Source organism: Mesocricetus auratus, unplaced genomic scaffold, assembly GCF_017639785.1.
Source record: "Mesocricetus auratus isolate SY011 unplaced genomic scaffold, BCM_Maur_2.0 Super-Scaffold_6730, whole genome shotgun sequence".
NCBI classification, from domain to species: Eukaryota; Metazoa; Chordata; class Mammalia; order Rodentia; family Cricetidae; genus Mesocricetus; species Mesocricetus auratus.
Genome location: NW_024429184.1, coordinates 3,132,692 through 3,148,001, shown reverse-complemented (window position 1 = coordinate 3,148,001; position 15,310 = coordinate 3,132,692). Strand labels below are relative to the sequence as shown.

General features: G+C 52.5%; 1 protein-coding gene across 5 annotated transcripts in view; it reads right to left on the bottom strand.

Moving 5' to 3' along the window:
* Positions 1-15,310, bottom strand: part of Epb41l4b (erythrocyte membrane protein band 4.1 like 4B) — a 153,079-nt gene that overhangs the window by 102,414 nt on the left and 35,355 nt on the right. For all 5 annotated transcript variants that reach the window (XM_040738111.1, XM_040738108.1, XM_040738114.1 and 2 more), the window contains exon 2: positions 7,324-7,428. In XM_040738111.1, coding sequence (XP_040594045.1) covers positions 7,324-7,428 — 105 coding nt within the window. The remainder of the gene's footprint in view (positions 1-7,323; positions 7,429-15,310) is intronic.

Below are 15,310 nucleotides of genomic sequence, written 5' to 3'. Positions count from 1 at the left end.
TTATTATGGGGGGCGCGTTGATTGTCCATTTTGTATTTATTCAATGTTTGCCTACTAGGTATGCTTGCTTTCCTTTCTGAGACAGGCTGGCCTCAAGCTCCCCATGTAGCCGAGGACGACCATGAACTTCTGACAGCGTGCTGGGAATGCAGACATCTACCACCCCACCACAGCCAGACCGCCAGGCAGGGAGCATCCAACTCAGAGCTTCCTGCATCCTAGGTACGCACACTAACACCCATGCTACATCCTCAGCTCTGTACTAGGCAATTTTGAGACTAGAGATTTTGCAGAGCAAGAATGAGACCTCACTACTGCCCTCAAGCATGCTGAAAATCCCTAATTGCATTCTGGGAAGGACAGGCACAAGGGAAGACAGAAGCATATTTATGCTCCTGCCAAGTACCACGCTAATGTCTATGACTAAACCTGTACTTAAGTGAATTCACCATCCCCAGGCACAGAAGGTTCTCCTGCAGCCCAGCCTTTTAGTCTATGCAGCTCCAGACACTCAGCTTCCCTCTGCTTGCCTCTTTCAGATCTCCTTGCCATCATTCCGAGTAGACGAAGCTCAAAACCACCTTCCCTCTCCCTCCACTGTTAAGAACTCTCACCTCCACCCAGGCCCAATTTGTGTGGTTCCCTTGGTCTGAAGGAAACTGATTGCAACATTACAAGCCTGGAAGAACTAAATTAAAGAAGTTGGTACCCTGGAGTCGCACACTCGCAAAGCACCCATTTCACAGATGCGCCTGGTGTGTCTGTCCAATATTTACTACTCGGTCTTCCACGTACTCCCCCACAGGAAGACGCCGCGTGAGCGCTATAAAACCTCAAGCAATTCCAGGGTTTTTTGGGCTGGTCCAAGAGGTGAAATGGCCAAATGCCCACAGCTGGGGTTAACATAAGGGCATACGGACACCAGACGCTCTTATGGGGGCAGCCAACTCCCCCTGGGGCCACACTGCTAAGGGGGCTCCCTCTATCTATCTATCTATCTATCTATCTATCTATCTATCTATCTATCTATCATCTCTCATCTATCTCTCATCTATCTCTCATCTATCTCTCATCTATCTGTCTGTCTGTCTATCTATCATCTATCTGTCTGTCTGTCTGTCTATCTATCTATCTATCATTATGGGGCTTACTCCTTCCTTGTACCTGAAGCAGGACTTGCCAAGACAGAGGCCACAAATTCTTTGGGGCTTTTGAAGTCAAGAAAGGAATCGAAAATGGCATCACTGTTCTGAAAACCCATGGGGAGGCGGGGGGGCGGTTTCAGAACAGGGGTTGGTGGTTCCATCACAGGCAACAAGAAACCCGTTCATGATCCTGAAACAGAGATGATAAAGTTTATTTCATGTCCGACCAGCTCAAAATGACCCGGCTTTCTTTGCAGCTGCAGAGGCTTACCAGCTGCTCACCATGGGTACTATGTCCCCCCCAAGAACCCCATGCCCTGTGGATACCACAGGGCAATACCAGGGCTCCATTCTGGATGAAGAGGGGTGACCCCCCCCCACCGCGCGCGCATGTAGGTAGAGATGGTGCTGAGCATCATCTGGAATGTGATGGGCTCTTTGGTTGCAGACACTAGTAAGACATGGTACGTGCCTGGTGCATCCTGGTCAGGGAGACAGATAGGTGTTTCCCATGGAGTACAGTGTGGTCAGTCCTCCAGCAGGAGGTGGCTAGGCTCACAGGAGAGAGAGTACCTGAGTATCAGATAAAGCAAGAGGAGGAATGGACACTGATGTCTCAACAGAACAGGAGAGGCGTTTTCCAAGCAGAGGGTGGGCAGGGATTTAGGACAACAGGGCAACAAAAGCCAGACCTGGCATTTATAAATGAAAACCGTATCCCGAGTCAGCTTGAAAGCCGTACCCAGAAGCAAGCAGGTCCTGTCAGGAGTGCTCACCTGTACCTTAAGCTAAATAAAGCAGACCACTCATCAGTGAAGCCCCTGAGCTCCTCCACAGACCATTAAACCAGTCATCGCAGGCAGACTGATGCATCTCTGGGTTCAGATGGCAAGACATTGAACTCAACTCTCTAGCGGGTGCTAGCAAGGTGATTTCTCGTCTGAATCCGTCATGCTAGTCCATCTGGCAAAGCCTTCCCATAAATCGAGATGTGGGATGTGATCCTGGCAGAGCCCATCTGTTCTCCTAGAGCATCAATCCTGGAAATACGGCCGGCATAGGCCGGCTGTAGAATTTAATGGTCCGAGCCCTCGTGTTAAGTACTGAGGCTCAGAGGTTAGTTAAAGGGAGTCTAAAATCCCTGTTCACGGGGGCCTTGCCATGAGGATTGAGTGCTGGGACTCATGGTCTAGTACCCCCCGCCATGAAGGCTGAGCAGGGAGACTCACGGTCTAGTAGCTAGAAATTCCGTTGGCTTATAAGGAGTATCCTTGATATTGCAGCCAGCGGGGATTTCAAGAGGAAATCACATCCGCAGGATGAAGAGAGAAGGCAGGGAAAGCACCCTTGGAACTCACTGTCCAAACCTGATGCGAGGCTGAGGAAGGGGGAATGAAGAGGCTACAGTGGGATTCAAACTCACTGTTGCTGGCGTCCGTGTTCCCAACTCAAGATCCATCATCGCATTCCAAGTTGGTGCTAATGCACCATCTCTGCCTCCACGCGGGAGGCAGGAAGGGCCACCCTCCCGCCAGCCACCCTCCCTCGGGCCACCCTCCCGCCAGCCACCCTCCCTCTTCATCCAGAAAGGAGCCCATCAAACTCACAGGGGTGACCTGAGGTTTTCCTTGCACCTGAGTCTCTCCCCAGCGGCACGCCACTAAGTACCGCTCTCTGCACGTGTGTACTTGCCCCTCGCTGCTGATACTCGGGGACGGGCTACCGGAAGCCTGCCGTGCTTCCTCAGCCCCTATGATGCTTCTCCGTCCCACCACAGAAGGAGGCAAAAGACCAAAGTCTCTTTCCCGACTTGCACCCTTGTGTTATGCGGCCGCCAGTCTCTCCTTTGCTCCTTATCTTTCTCATGTGTGCCGGCCCTCAGCGCATCTGTGGGACCAGCCCGTTTCAACAGGGGGAAGGAGGAGGCTCTCTCTGACTTTCTGCAACAGCAGGGCTCAAACCCAAGGGCCTTGCACATGCGGGGCAAATTCTTTGCCCCTGGGCTACAGCCCCAGCCCTGCTCCAAAGTGTCACGAGACGCAGCCGTGTCGGCACAAGGACATGTAATGACCTTCTGGGACACAGGCAGCAGGAAGCCAGGGGCACCTGCAGCATCTCCAGCAGCCCCCACAACGGTGCATTGACTGCCGCACAGACCTGCCTCTCGCCAGCCAGATCACAAAGCCATTGGGGGTGGGGGGGAACAACACGTGGACTGTCTTGAAGGAAAGGCCAAAATCGTCTTTCCTGGATCTCGTGCTGCAAAACCTACTGCCATTAATAAACCCCTATTCCTGTTGGGAAGGGGCCAGTGAAGGAGACTTCAGGGCCACGCATGTCCTGTGTAACACATGCCCCTTGGATGGGAAGGAAGGCATCTCCTGTGGAGACTGCTGTCCTAAATCCCTGCCCACCCTCTGCTTGGAAAACGCCTCTCCTGTTCTGTTGAGACATCAGTGCCCTTCCCTCCTCTTGCTTTATCTGACACTCAAGCACTCTCTCTCCACTGTGAGCCTAGCCACCTCCTGCTGGAGGACTGACCACACTGTACTCCATGGGAAACACCTATCTGTCTCCCTGACCAGGATGCACCAGGCACGTACCATGTCTTACTAGTGTCTGCAACCAAAGAGCTTGGCCCTGGTATGCCCTAAGTCAAGGTTGGCAAATGTTCTCTTTCCGTTTGTGCATTGTGAGTGCATGCATGCTTGCGTGCGTGCGCGTGTGTGTGTATGTGTGTGTGCTTGTGTGCGTGTGTGTGTATGCATGCACATTTGTATATTTACTGTGTGATGAACAAATGTTTATATAGTCCAGTGGAAAGTACTGGACTTTGGAGTAAAATCCAAATTTTGGATCCTGGTTTTGTCCTTACTCTATTTCTACACCGTTTCCAGTTTCTCTGAGCCTCAGATTCATCCCCCTGTAAACTTTGTGGCCAGCTTCATAGATGGATGGTGAATGCTGAGCACAAGTCATGCAAGCCTTTAGCTTAATGCTAGATCAGAGTGGGAACTCAGTCAACAGCAGCTGCCATGACCAGGTAGCAGAAAGACCAGGAGCACAGGCCAGAGGCCCCGGCTCTCTGTAGAAAGCTTTGTTACATAATCCCACACTGCTACCCTCTGCTCTAAGCTGATCCCAAGTGTGGATCGGCAGAGTGGGTCCCTGGGTGGCCTTCCTATGTGACACGGGAAAGGGAGACAGGAGGTCCCAGCAACTGCTAAAAATAGGTGATGCCAACAGGATTTGACAGTTGCTTCAGGGTTGGGCAGGGTACCATGGAAACCAGGCTTGGCTCTTTTCAAGGAGCTGGGGAGATAAGCTTGGTATACACAGAACTGTGCCCAAAGCCTGGCCACTGCCAGCCCTTGGGTGCTTATGCTGGGGGCTGGGAATATCTGAGGGAGCCTTGAATTGAGGGCAATATGCCCTCTCCAATGAATCACTCCTCCCAGTGCCCCATCTATTGCTCCCTCCCTTCCCTCCCAGAAACACCATGGCATCTGGCCACCGCCCAGACTCCGTGAACATCAGTAATGCCCAGCGGTCATCTCAGAACTCTCTCTAAAGACCTTTGGAAATCACTCAGTGCATTCACCTTGATGGCTTTGTGTCCCCAACCCTACCCATTTGGAGAGAAGAGGCTGCTATGGTCTGTCTGGATAAGGCTTGCTCCCAAGGCTTGGGTGCTGGGGGCTGGTCTGCAGGGTGGTACTGAGGTACTAGAACCTTTAAGGGGAGGCATCTGGTGGGTAGAAATTAGGTTACAGAGTCCCACCTTCACCAGGGTTAAGAGTTCCTGGGGACTGAATCAATTCTGTGTCTTTAAAACCAAAGCAAGACCACCCCGTACCCAGGTCCTCTTCGGCGTACAACCGCTTCCCTTTCTGGTTTCCTGACGTATTGTGGCCTGTCTCAGAAGCCAGCAAAGCAGATACAGGCACCCCTATTGGACTTTCAGTGTTTCAAACTTCATGATAAATAAGCCTGTTTCCTTTGTAAAGTGCCCTGGGTCTACAACATGAAATAGGCCAAGCCAGAGACCCACAGCCATGTTCCAGAAGATGTTTAGACCTTTTCTCCTCCATGACACCTGAGCTCTTGCCCTGTACATATTATTATCACACACACACACACACACACACACACACACGTGCACACGCACACGCTGTGCAGACAGGAACACCAGGGGCTCAAGGGCACAGTGTACCAGCACAGGAACATCATATACATGCAATGCACATCTTCAGTCGGAGCCTGAGTTGTGCGGCTAAGTGATCCACCGAGATTTAAACGCTTCCTACCACATGAAAAGAACAACAATGTCTCTCCTCCCAAGTAAAGAAGAGGACACCGTGGCGTCTCAGGAGGCAGTCAGAAGGGCTTTCCTTCTACGAATAGTGAGCGACTGCATATGCTGTGTGTGCCCCGTGAGGTAACCCAGGGTGGGCGTACCACAGACCGGAAGAGGATGTTCTAGAACTTGCAGGTGCAAGGGGTCATGAACCTCCGCCGATGTGGGGGCTGGGACCCAACCTGGCCCTCTGAAAGAGCAGGAGGTGTTCTGAACTGCGGAGCCACACCCTCAGCCCCCATTTGTTTCTGCCTACGAATGCCAAGCGGAAGGACAGATAATAAGGTTTCAGAGAAGGCAAATAAGCTTTGGAGGTTTACATAGAGGAAAAACACCCAAGAGAGCTAAGGACCTGCTTCAAGAGCCATGAGCTGGTCTGTGGAGATGCTCTAGAGGGACGCCCGGAAGTTTAAGCAGAGGGAGACATATCACCAGGGTGGGTGGGGGGAGGGGGCGGGGGGAGGGGCCCAGTGGAATGGCACAGACGCAGGCTGGAGACCATGGGGGGGGGGCCCTGCAGGCAGCGGCACACGCCTCACACACACACACACACACACACACCCTTGGGCTTGAAAGCAGATGGGGACCCCACACCCGCCTCGCAGGAAGTCTCTCACGTCTGCAGAGCAAAGTCTTTCGTGAGAGTCCCGGCCAAAGCTTTCCAGGAAGCTAAATGGCTACAGAGGGGTCACCTGGGCACGAGGGCATGACGGAAAGCCACAGGCCCTTGGTCCTAAAGACAAAGCTAACGGCTTCCTAGCTGAAGGAGGCCCTGGGGCAGATGCATCTGTAGGTTAGGCCCTGACCGTAAAGACTGAGGACGCTAGGTTTGGGGACACAAACTTCACTTGACAGGTGAGGGGACCGAAGCCAAGCGAGAAAAGGCAGCCTATCTGAAGGCCACCCACCGGATGGGTCAGAAGCAGGAGCAGGGTCCAGAACCCATTCCAGCCCCAGGGCTGTAGATCTCCTATGGAAAAGAACCATCTGCCTGAGGCAGGATGGAGAGACGTTTGGGTGACACGAAGGGCTCTTAGAGAGGGAAGTACATGGGCTGGACGGGTGGCTCAGTGGTCAGCAGCCGTGGCTGCTCTCTCAGAGGACCTGGGTCCCACTCCCAGCACCTCCATGGTTACTCATGGACTGCGTAACTCCAGCCCTGGGGGATCCAACACCTTCTCCGGCCTTGGGCACCACACACATAGGCTACACAGACATACACACAGGCCAAAAAACAAAACAAAACAAAACAAAACAAACCACCCACACGACGCAAAACACATAGCTTTTAAATAAATAATTAACTGGAAGAGAAAGAACGGCACTGAGCTTTTGGGGGGGGGTTCTCACTCTAGCACCTGTCTCCAGAGGATGAGTAGTGGGTGAGTCCACTCTGACTTCCCACCGCCTCCCAGAGCGAAGGCCTGTCTGGCTATCCCCTGCGGGCGCCGCCCCCCAACTCCCGCTCAGCACGTGCTGTCTTCCCGCCTAGGTTCTGCAAGAAGGTGATGGATCCTCTCGACCCACCGCTGAAAAGATGTCAAAGTGGTTTCCTCTTCCACCCCACATCAGCCAGGCTTCCAGAGGGCATTCTGTGCACAGAGCCCTCTCTGGTCAGCGGCTACCTCAACCCCAAGGGTGGGAGGCGCTGACAAGCACCCTGTATGCACTCCAGTCAGGCACCAGCACCACCTGCCAAGCTCATCACTGGCACAATATCTCAATTTTGCTCTTTCCCCCCATCAGTGTGTGGCGTCTGTGGCACTGCAATTAGCTCGAAGAGCCCATCGTTCTTGATAGATGAACCACAGCAAGACATACCGTGACCTGGGCGGAGTCGAGGAACTGCAGACCAAAATAATCTGTTTCCACCAGGTCCAAGTGGTACACAATCTGGTCGAACAAATCCTGGCCTTTGGCATGTTTCTGGAAGACAAACAGGGACATGAAAATGAAGGGTATGATAGATGGATAAGAAGCAAATTATTATTATTATTATTATTATTATTATTATTATTATTATTATTATTATTATTTTGGTTTTTTACGAGACAGGGTTTCTCTGTAGTGGAGGCTGTCGGTCCAGCCTGGCCTCGAACTCACAGAGATCCGCCTGCCTCTGCCTCCCGAGTGCTGGGATTAAAGGCATGTGCCACCACTGCCCGGCAAAGCAAATTATTTTTAAAAGCCCTTTCCCGCTCTATAAATTGCATGCATGCACACAAATCTGTACATCTTTAATTAGTCTAATTTAAGTGAGGTAAGGATTTGTAATTACAGATACTCAAACGCCATGCATGCACTCCTACGAGGTCAAAGACCCAGCTGAACACTGGCATCCCTCTCCCTTCTCTCCTTACAAGGAGGCAGCTTTCTGGATGAAAGACTTCACATGATCATCGTGATCATCCCAAGCTTTTCCCAGACCAGGCACCCTGCAAAGAGGTGTGATGAGCTCAGCTCCAGCACAGCCACACCTGGGCTGGCTGTCAAGTCAGGCCACCTTAGCAACTCTGCTAGTTCTTGTCCAATGCCTTGGCCAGCCTCCTCGTTTGACAGGGCTATCAAACCAAAGCCCGGGGAAAACAGCAGCTCTGCCACAGTGCACAGCCGTCCAGCTAAGACTCAAACCCAAAGGCCAGGTTCTGTGTGGTTCACAGAAGGAGCCCAAACACAAGAAGAGAATCGGATGCAGCAGCCCCACCTGCTACCTAGAGACAGGCACATCTCCAAACAGGCTGGGGGCAGATGCTTTCCCAGCCTCTGTTTAGGAAGACAGAGGAGATCTCAAACAGAAAGCTACGGCAAGAAGACTCAGACCTCCGACTAACGAGGAGGCTTATTAGTACTCATCGAGGCAGAAGGCAGGCACGTGTCTCTGATAAAATCCACACCACAGCAAGTGCATTTAAACGGGGCACCAAAGAAAAACACTGACGGAGAAAACAAACAGCAACGTCATACAACGACGGGAGAACCCACTCCTTATCACAAACACCGGCGATCGACGGGAAAGCAGCAGCCGGCATCGCCGGACCCTTCCCTGGAGGGAAGAGGAGGCGGCAGCGAGCACACACGTTCACTCAGACGGAAGAGAGAGAACCGTGAAAACTGCTGATGGTCCATAGGCCCTGCGTGAGCATGGGTCAGGCGGTGGTTGACGAGAGAAGGCATCAGCAGTGAGCCGAGCAACCAGAGGACCACAAGCCGTGTGCGCGCGCAAGAATGAGGCGTCCGTGCTTCAAGGGCATTGAGACGCCCAAAGCGTGCAAAGGCAGTCCCGAACACAGGGACGTTTGTACATGATATGCATAGTCATCACTCCAGCGCCACTCAAGAAGGACCCAAAGGCACAGATGCTCAAATCCCTCATACACACGGCAAGTGAGCTATGCGTGGCCTCTCTTGTGACTTCAGTCCTCCAGAGAGCCCATGACACCACAGATGTCGTGTGAAGAGCTGTTTCTTGCTTTACTGTGCTGACTAGGGAATGACCTAATGCAGAGAACGTATAGAAGAGTCTATACACGCCCAGTACTGATGCAACTGTGTTTAGTAGTTTCATTCCAGTCAGGGTCGGGAAAGGGCTGACATGTCTGACAGAGAATAAATGAAAAGAACTATTACAATTCGATGAGGAAAAGGCAAGCGTCCAATTGAGAGCCAGCAGGTGGGTGCATACAGCTCTCTGAAGACAGGCTAGAAGGGTTGGGTAGACACCTGGGAAGGTGAGCAGCACCAGCAGTCACGAGGACAGGCAAAACCGTGGCAACAACCAGACCCCACCCCATGCCCGCTCAGATGGCCCGGAGAGAAAAGACCTAACCACAAGTGCTGGACACACTGGACTCCTCCTCACAGACTGCTGACGGAGTGACAGGCCGCAAGCACACTGAAGAACACTCCACCAGCTCCCAAAACGGTTGCAGTTCAGATTAGCGCCCGGCTTGCAATTCCATCTCGAGGTACATATCCAAGGGAAATAAAAATGCACGCTCACGGAAGTGTTGCACGTGGACGTTCGCAACGTTATTCATGACTCCAAAGAGGCAGGGACGACTGAAAGGGACATCCGTCGATGACCAAAATGCAGATTATTCATTTGGTGGACGATTACTTCACCATGAAAATGACTGGGATACTGATGTATGCTACCACAGGGGTGGACTCAGGAAACCCTCTGCCTCAGTCAAAGCAGTGAAACCTGTACGACCCTCTCGTAAGAAAGGTCAGAGCGGGCAAACCACAGGGACAGAAATTAGGTTAGTGGTAGCTTAGAGTTGAGGGTTGAGGCCAGGCTGGTGTTTTACCAATGACACATCCTACAAGTGACTGCGTTGACAGATGCAGAATTCTGCGTCCACTAAAGGCCTCTGGATACTTTGGAAGGTGATGTACAGCATATGGATTCCAGTAGTACCATCACACACACTACCACATCTTTTCTTGACTGAAGAGCCCCAGCATGCCAAATAATTGGGAACGAGAGAAAAGTCGCAACATCAACATCCGGCAGTCTGAATGACAGCAGAATGGCAACTCCCATCCCATCCAGTGACCGGCCACAGTGTCCCTGGGACAGAACATCCCGCCTCCGGGGTCAGCAAATTGCCTCACAGTCTCTCCACAAGATCCAGCCTTGGGAAAAAAAATACTCTAGACACCCCATAATGCAAACTATCCCATTTCTAGTATAGGAAGGAGAAGAGTTGGGGTAGGGAGAGGCAACCCTAGGTTCAACGATCTAAAAGACGTGTCTTCCCAAAGGCAAGGTCAAACCACAATGCCTAGGAGAGACACACAGACTCACACACCGTCTAGGATGCACGCTCCCGGGTGAGAAACAGTGACCACAATAAAGTCAGGGTAGCTGCTGCTCATGAGGGGAAGGGCGTGCAAGGGCGGGTGGGGGGTGGGGATAGGGGGACACGCCCGGCCAGCACTCAGGGTTCTACCTCAGGAGACGGGGAGCTAGCATTCTGGTAACTCATCAAACTACACATTATCTGCACATCTCTACCTACAGGGCACATACAAAGTAAAAACTCGGGGGGGGGGGGATGAAGCTTCATCACAGAGGACAAGAACAATATCACAAGGCCCCGGGTTCCAATCCTCAGCATCTACCCCCAAGACAACAGGCTGCACACTCTCCTTTCTGGGCCAAAGCTCCTCTGAAGACGGCCACAGCAGACGCAGAGGGCTAAATGTGAAAAGATAAGGCCTCTACAGCGCACCCCACCGGATAAAGCAAGCCAGCTAAGGTCCCAAGCACGAGGGCAGAGAACAGCGGCAGGCCAACACTACAGATACTGCCCCACCAGCGGCGAGGGCAATGACAGAGGGAGACTCGTGTAAAGAAGTAGATGAGCTTCGGTTCAGACTACACCCACCGTAGTCAGACTGGCAAGACGGCTCAGCGGATCAAGGCGCCTGCCACACGAGCCTGACGACTGCATTAGACCTCTGGAACCCAAGTGAAGACGGAAGGAGAGAATCGTCCCCACAGGGTCGCCCCCCCTCGCTTCCACACACGCACCACGGCACGTACACACCCTGCCCCTGCCCCGTGCACCAGGCACACACAATAATAAATAAGATTCTAAAACATATGCATTGTATATTATGAACAGCTTTATAAAACAGGTTATCTGCTGAGGCAAAAGTAGACATATTCAAATGGAAAACTACTGAGCTCCTCTTTAAAACTGGCCTTTGGACAGCTGTCAGACAGCAAATGCGACTGGGGGCGGAGGGGGGGCGGCGGGGGGGAGGGGCCCCAACCCTGGCACTCTGCCTCCTTGCCCGTAACAACCAATCCTCAGGATGTGCTCCCTGTTGCTCTCCGGTACAGCCAGCCCCAAGCAACACCTGTTACTGTGGGGCCAATGCCTCATTAAGTAGTTTCCTAGTGGGACAGAACTAGTTAAGAAAGGCTTTAGCAGCAGGACCACGGCAGAAGGCCTAGGCTGGGAGGAAGCAAGAGACTGCGCTCGGAGGGGCCCAGATGGACTCCCCACTGCGACGTGAAGCAGCTCATGGTTCCCCCAGACCCCTACCTCCCCAACCCAAGCTTGTCCTGCAGGTGTCTGCATGGTGCCCCAAATACACGGAGCCATAAAACTCGAGCAACCCCAGAATCCGGTCTGCACCCCACCCATGCAGGCCTCTCTCCGTGGATTAAGGACTTACCCTCCGACACGTGATTTCATCATCCACAGGGGATTCGCTGACGATGTGCTGATGATGTGCACACCGCCACCCTGCTTCATTCCAAACACTATTCCCCCTCCATCCTTTGGGCAGAGGCGGGGAGGGAACCTTTCCACGGGAAGGCGATCCTCCTGTCTTGCCGGACCCCTCCCTTGGTGGGCTCATGCCCGCCTCCTGTGTATCTGCAAACACCAGTCACCTGTGTCCCCTACTAGACCTTCTGCTAGCACAATGAGTTCCCAGGCAGCTTCACAGGCAGAGGTGAAGCAGAGGCCGGGTCGGAGGGGACCCTCAAAGCAGACTCTCACAGGGTCACCAGAAGGATGAGGGTAGGAGGGGCTGAGGCCACTATACTTGAGCCCACTCACTGCCTCTCAGCCCTCCTACGCTGCAAAGCCAGCCGTCAGGCCCCTAGAGGCTCCGGATAACTCCGTTGACCTGTAATGTCAATCATCTCATCGCATGGAGCAGCACGGTTTATTGCTCCTTCCTCTCAATCCCGCAGGTAGGTGCAACGCCGTGGGGTGCAGCTGTCTAATGCCCCCCTCTTCCATCTCACTCCTCCTTCCAAGTGAGAACTCCCTGAAGAGAGAGCCTAGTCACGCTCGCCCAAGTAACCACACCCCTGTCCCTCCAAAGCACAGAGCCTAGCTGCCACACATCAGCACCTACATAGGTAACGCACGGGCAAGATAACCAGGGAGCTGTATGGTGGGGGTCCGGGGTCAAGGAAATGGCAGGGGATGGGCTTGCGCTACGGCACCAACCACAGACTGTCGGTGTATCACACGCAACAGGCACATCTAAACACGAGAATACGCTCACTGCAACATTTCCCAATTCTGTGTTCCGAGAACCAGCACCTAGGGAACCAACGGCGATTGCAAGGCCATTTACCTAAACACAATTTTGTCGCAATTATGTGAAGTGCTGTCTAATGGTTACCATAGGAGATAAGTTACTGTGGAAGTCATCCTTGGTGCTTTAAAATAAACCAGGTCTCCCCCATCTGTGCCAGATTTAGTCGTTCAGTCATTTAACAAGCATTTTGCTGATCCGTTCATCAACTTCTGACCACCTTTCCAAGTCCTAGAGATGTAGTGGGGGAGGGGGGGTTAGAAAGTTAGAGACTGTGGTGGTGCAAATCTGTATCCTAACCTTGGGTGACAGAGCCATGCTCTGTCTGCTGTGAGTTCTAGGCTAGACACGGCTACATGAGCTCATATCTCAAAAAACAAAACAAAACAAAAAAGCCCTGCACGGTGGCGAATGACATTAATTCCAATATCTGTGTGTCAGAGGTTGGTAGATCTGTGGACAGGCCTGGTCTACAGCTTAAGTTCCGCACCTGCAAGGACTACATAGTAAGACGTCACAAAACAAAAATTAAAAAAAAAATTTAAACCTGAACTAAAGAGATGGCTCAGCAAATTTAAGAGCATTTGCTGCTCTTCCAGAGGACACAAGTTTGTTCCCAGCGCCTATGTTGGGATGCCTACACATGCCTGCAACTCCAGCTCCTGGAGGTCCAACACCCTCTTCTGGCCTCCACCGGTAATGCACTCACATGTGCAAACCTACACTCAGGCACGCACATACACAAACAATAAGAAACAAAAATGGAACTTCCTCTCAAAGCCTAAATAAACAGTATGACACCGGGACAGCTCTTCCCTGCTCACCGCAGGAAGCCCTGGGTAAATGAGCACTTGCTGAGAAGCAAGTTGTGCAAAGCAGCTTAGCACACGCACGCACGCACACACACACACACACACACACACACACACAGCACGTACTCCCTGCCCTCTGAGGCGGCCTGGCCAGCGGCTCTAGAACGCAGTGATGCCCTTGCCTGCCAACAGACTTATATGCCGAGTCCTCTCCCAATACATCAGGCTCCAGTAAGTTCTGCCTTGAGTTCTCACAGCCCTAATTCTTATGCCTCCCATATCGACATTATCGTTTCTTCCCCCCAAGGACCAGCAGCTTTGATCAGTGAGCCTCTTTGTAGCTGCTCCCTCTGATTTGATAGGAGCTGAAAATAACAAGCTCATTAAAAGCTGCATAAGAGCCCCGCAGTTGCCAACCGAAGTCGGGGTGGGCAGGCAGACAGACAGCTACCAGGGAAAGGGAGAGCCTCTGCTAGCCAGCCAGGAGGCTACCAAGCTGACTCACTGGTTCCCGGCCCTGCTTCTGATAAGGGAGACTGCTGGACGGCTTGATGTCTTCACTGCACGCCCTAAGTAAAGGAAGTTCGTGACCTTAGATAAGATACCACTGGCGTTGTCTGACTTGCAACCTGTCCCCAGCTGTAACATAGACAGGTCAAACCTAGCTGTAGAGAAAAAGATGAGGGGACCCCCCCCGTCCAGATCTCAGTCTCCAAAACAGAAAATGTCAGGCTCCCGGGGTAGATTTCAAAGCCAGCTGAGCTGTGTGCCGACCGCTCGGCGAATGAGTGTGCACGTTCTCGCGGGGAGCTCAACTGGAAAAGCAAGGGGCCTGAACAACGAAAGCAACCAGGGAAGAGTCCCTGCTCCCCACCCATCGCATGGTACGTGCCCGTGTGCCCACCTTCCTTCTCCAGCACAGGCCAGAGCACATCACCTTGTTCCCAGACGACGGCAATAGTCCCGGGTGGTCCCGGCACCTTTTCTCTGCCCCTCGGATAGAAGCTGCTATTCAAGACATCCTTCCCTGCTCCGAAGCACCCACCGGGGAGGCTAAGTGTGGGCACCCTCCAGCCTGAACAGGGGCTTTGCAAAACCATCCTTGCACAAATTCTAACAAGTTCTGCCCCACCCTAGGGCCTTTCAAGCACCCTGAATTCCAGTCTGGTTCTAAAGCCCGATACCCTCCAAGAACGACGTCCATGCCACTTTCCACAGCAGCCCCTACCTGCAGAGCTGGACTTGAGTTCTTCCTTTGCCTTAGGAGCTCTCCTCCTACCCCATTCCCATCCTCCTCACCTACATCGAGTCAGACCCTGGGGCCAGCACCCTTCCCCGTTCATCATTTGCCATCTGAGATTTGCAGGCTGACACAAACAAGCATTAGCGCTGATGTAGACTATGGAAAATTCTCAGTCCCCACAAAAGCTTTCAAACGACCACTGTTTCAGGGGTCTGACCTCCCCATTCTGATTGTGTTAGGAATTTTCTATCGCCGCCTGGGACCTGAGAGCAAAACTCTAGTACAAGCATCACCCCCCTCCCCCCACACACAGACCCCCCTATCTTCTCTAACACACGTGACACCACATTTTATAAATCATATTCCACCGCTTTTAATCCCAACCCTCGGGAGGCAGAGGCACAGGGGGGAATCTCAGAGTCTGAGGCCAGCCTGGTCTCCACAGCCAGTTCCAGAACAGTCAGGGGCTTTATTTTACTTTATTTAGATGAGGCGGTACTATGGAGTTCTGGCTGGGACTATGGTGCTCCCGCCTCCACTCGCTAGTGACAAGACTGCAGGCATGTGTCACAAAATATACAAAGTTTGGATTCCCGTGCAAGCGTTTAAAAACAAAACGGCAAGATGAGAGGTTTGAAATATGATTTTGCAGTGCTGGGGATCACAAACCCAGGGTCCTGAA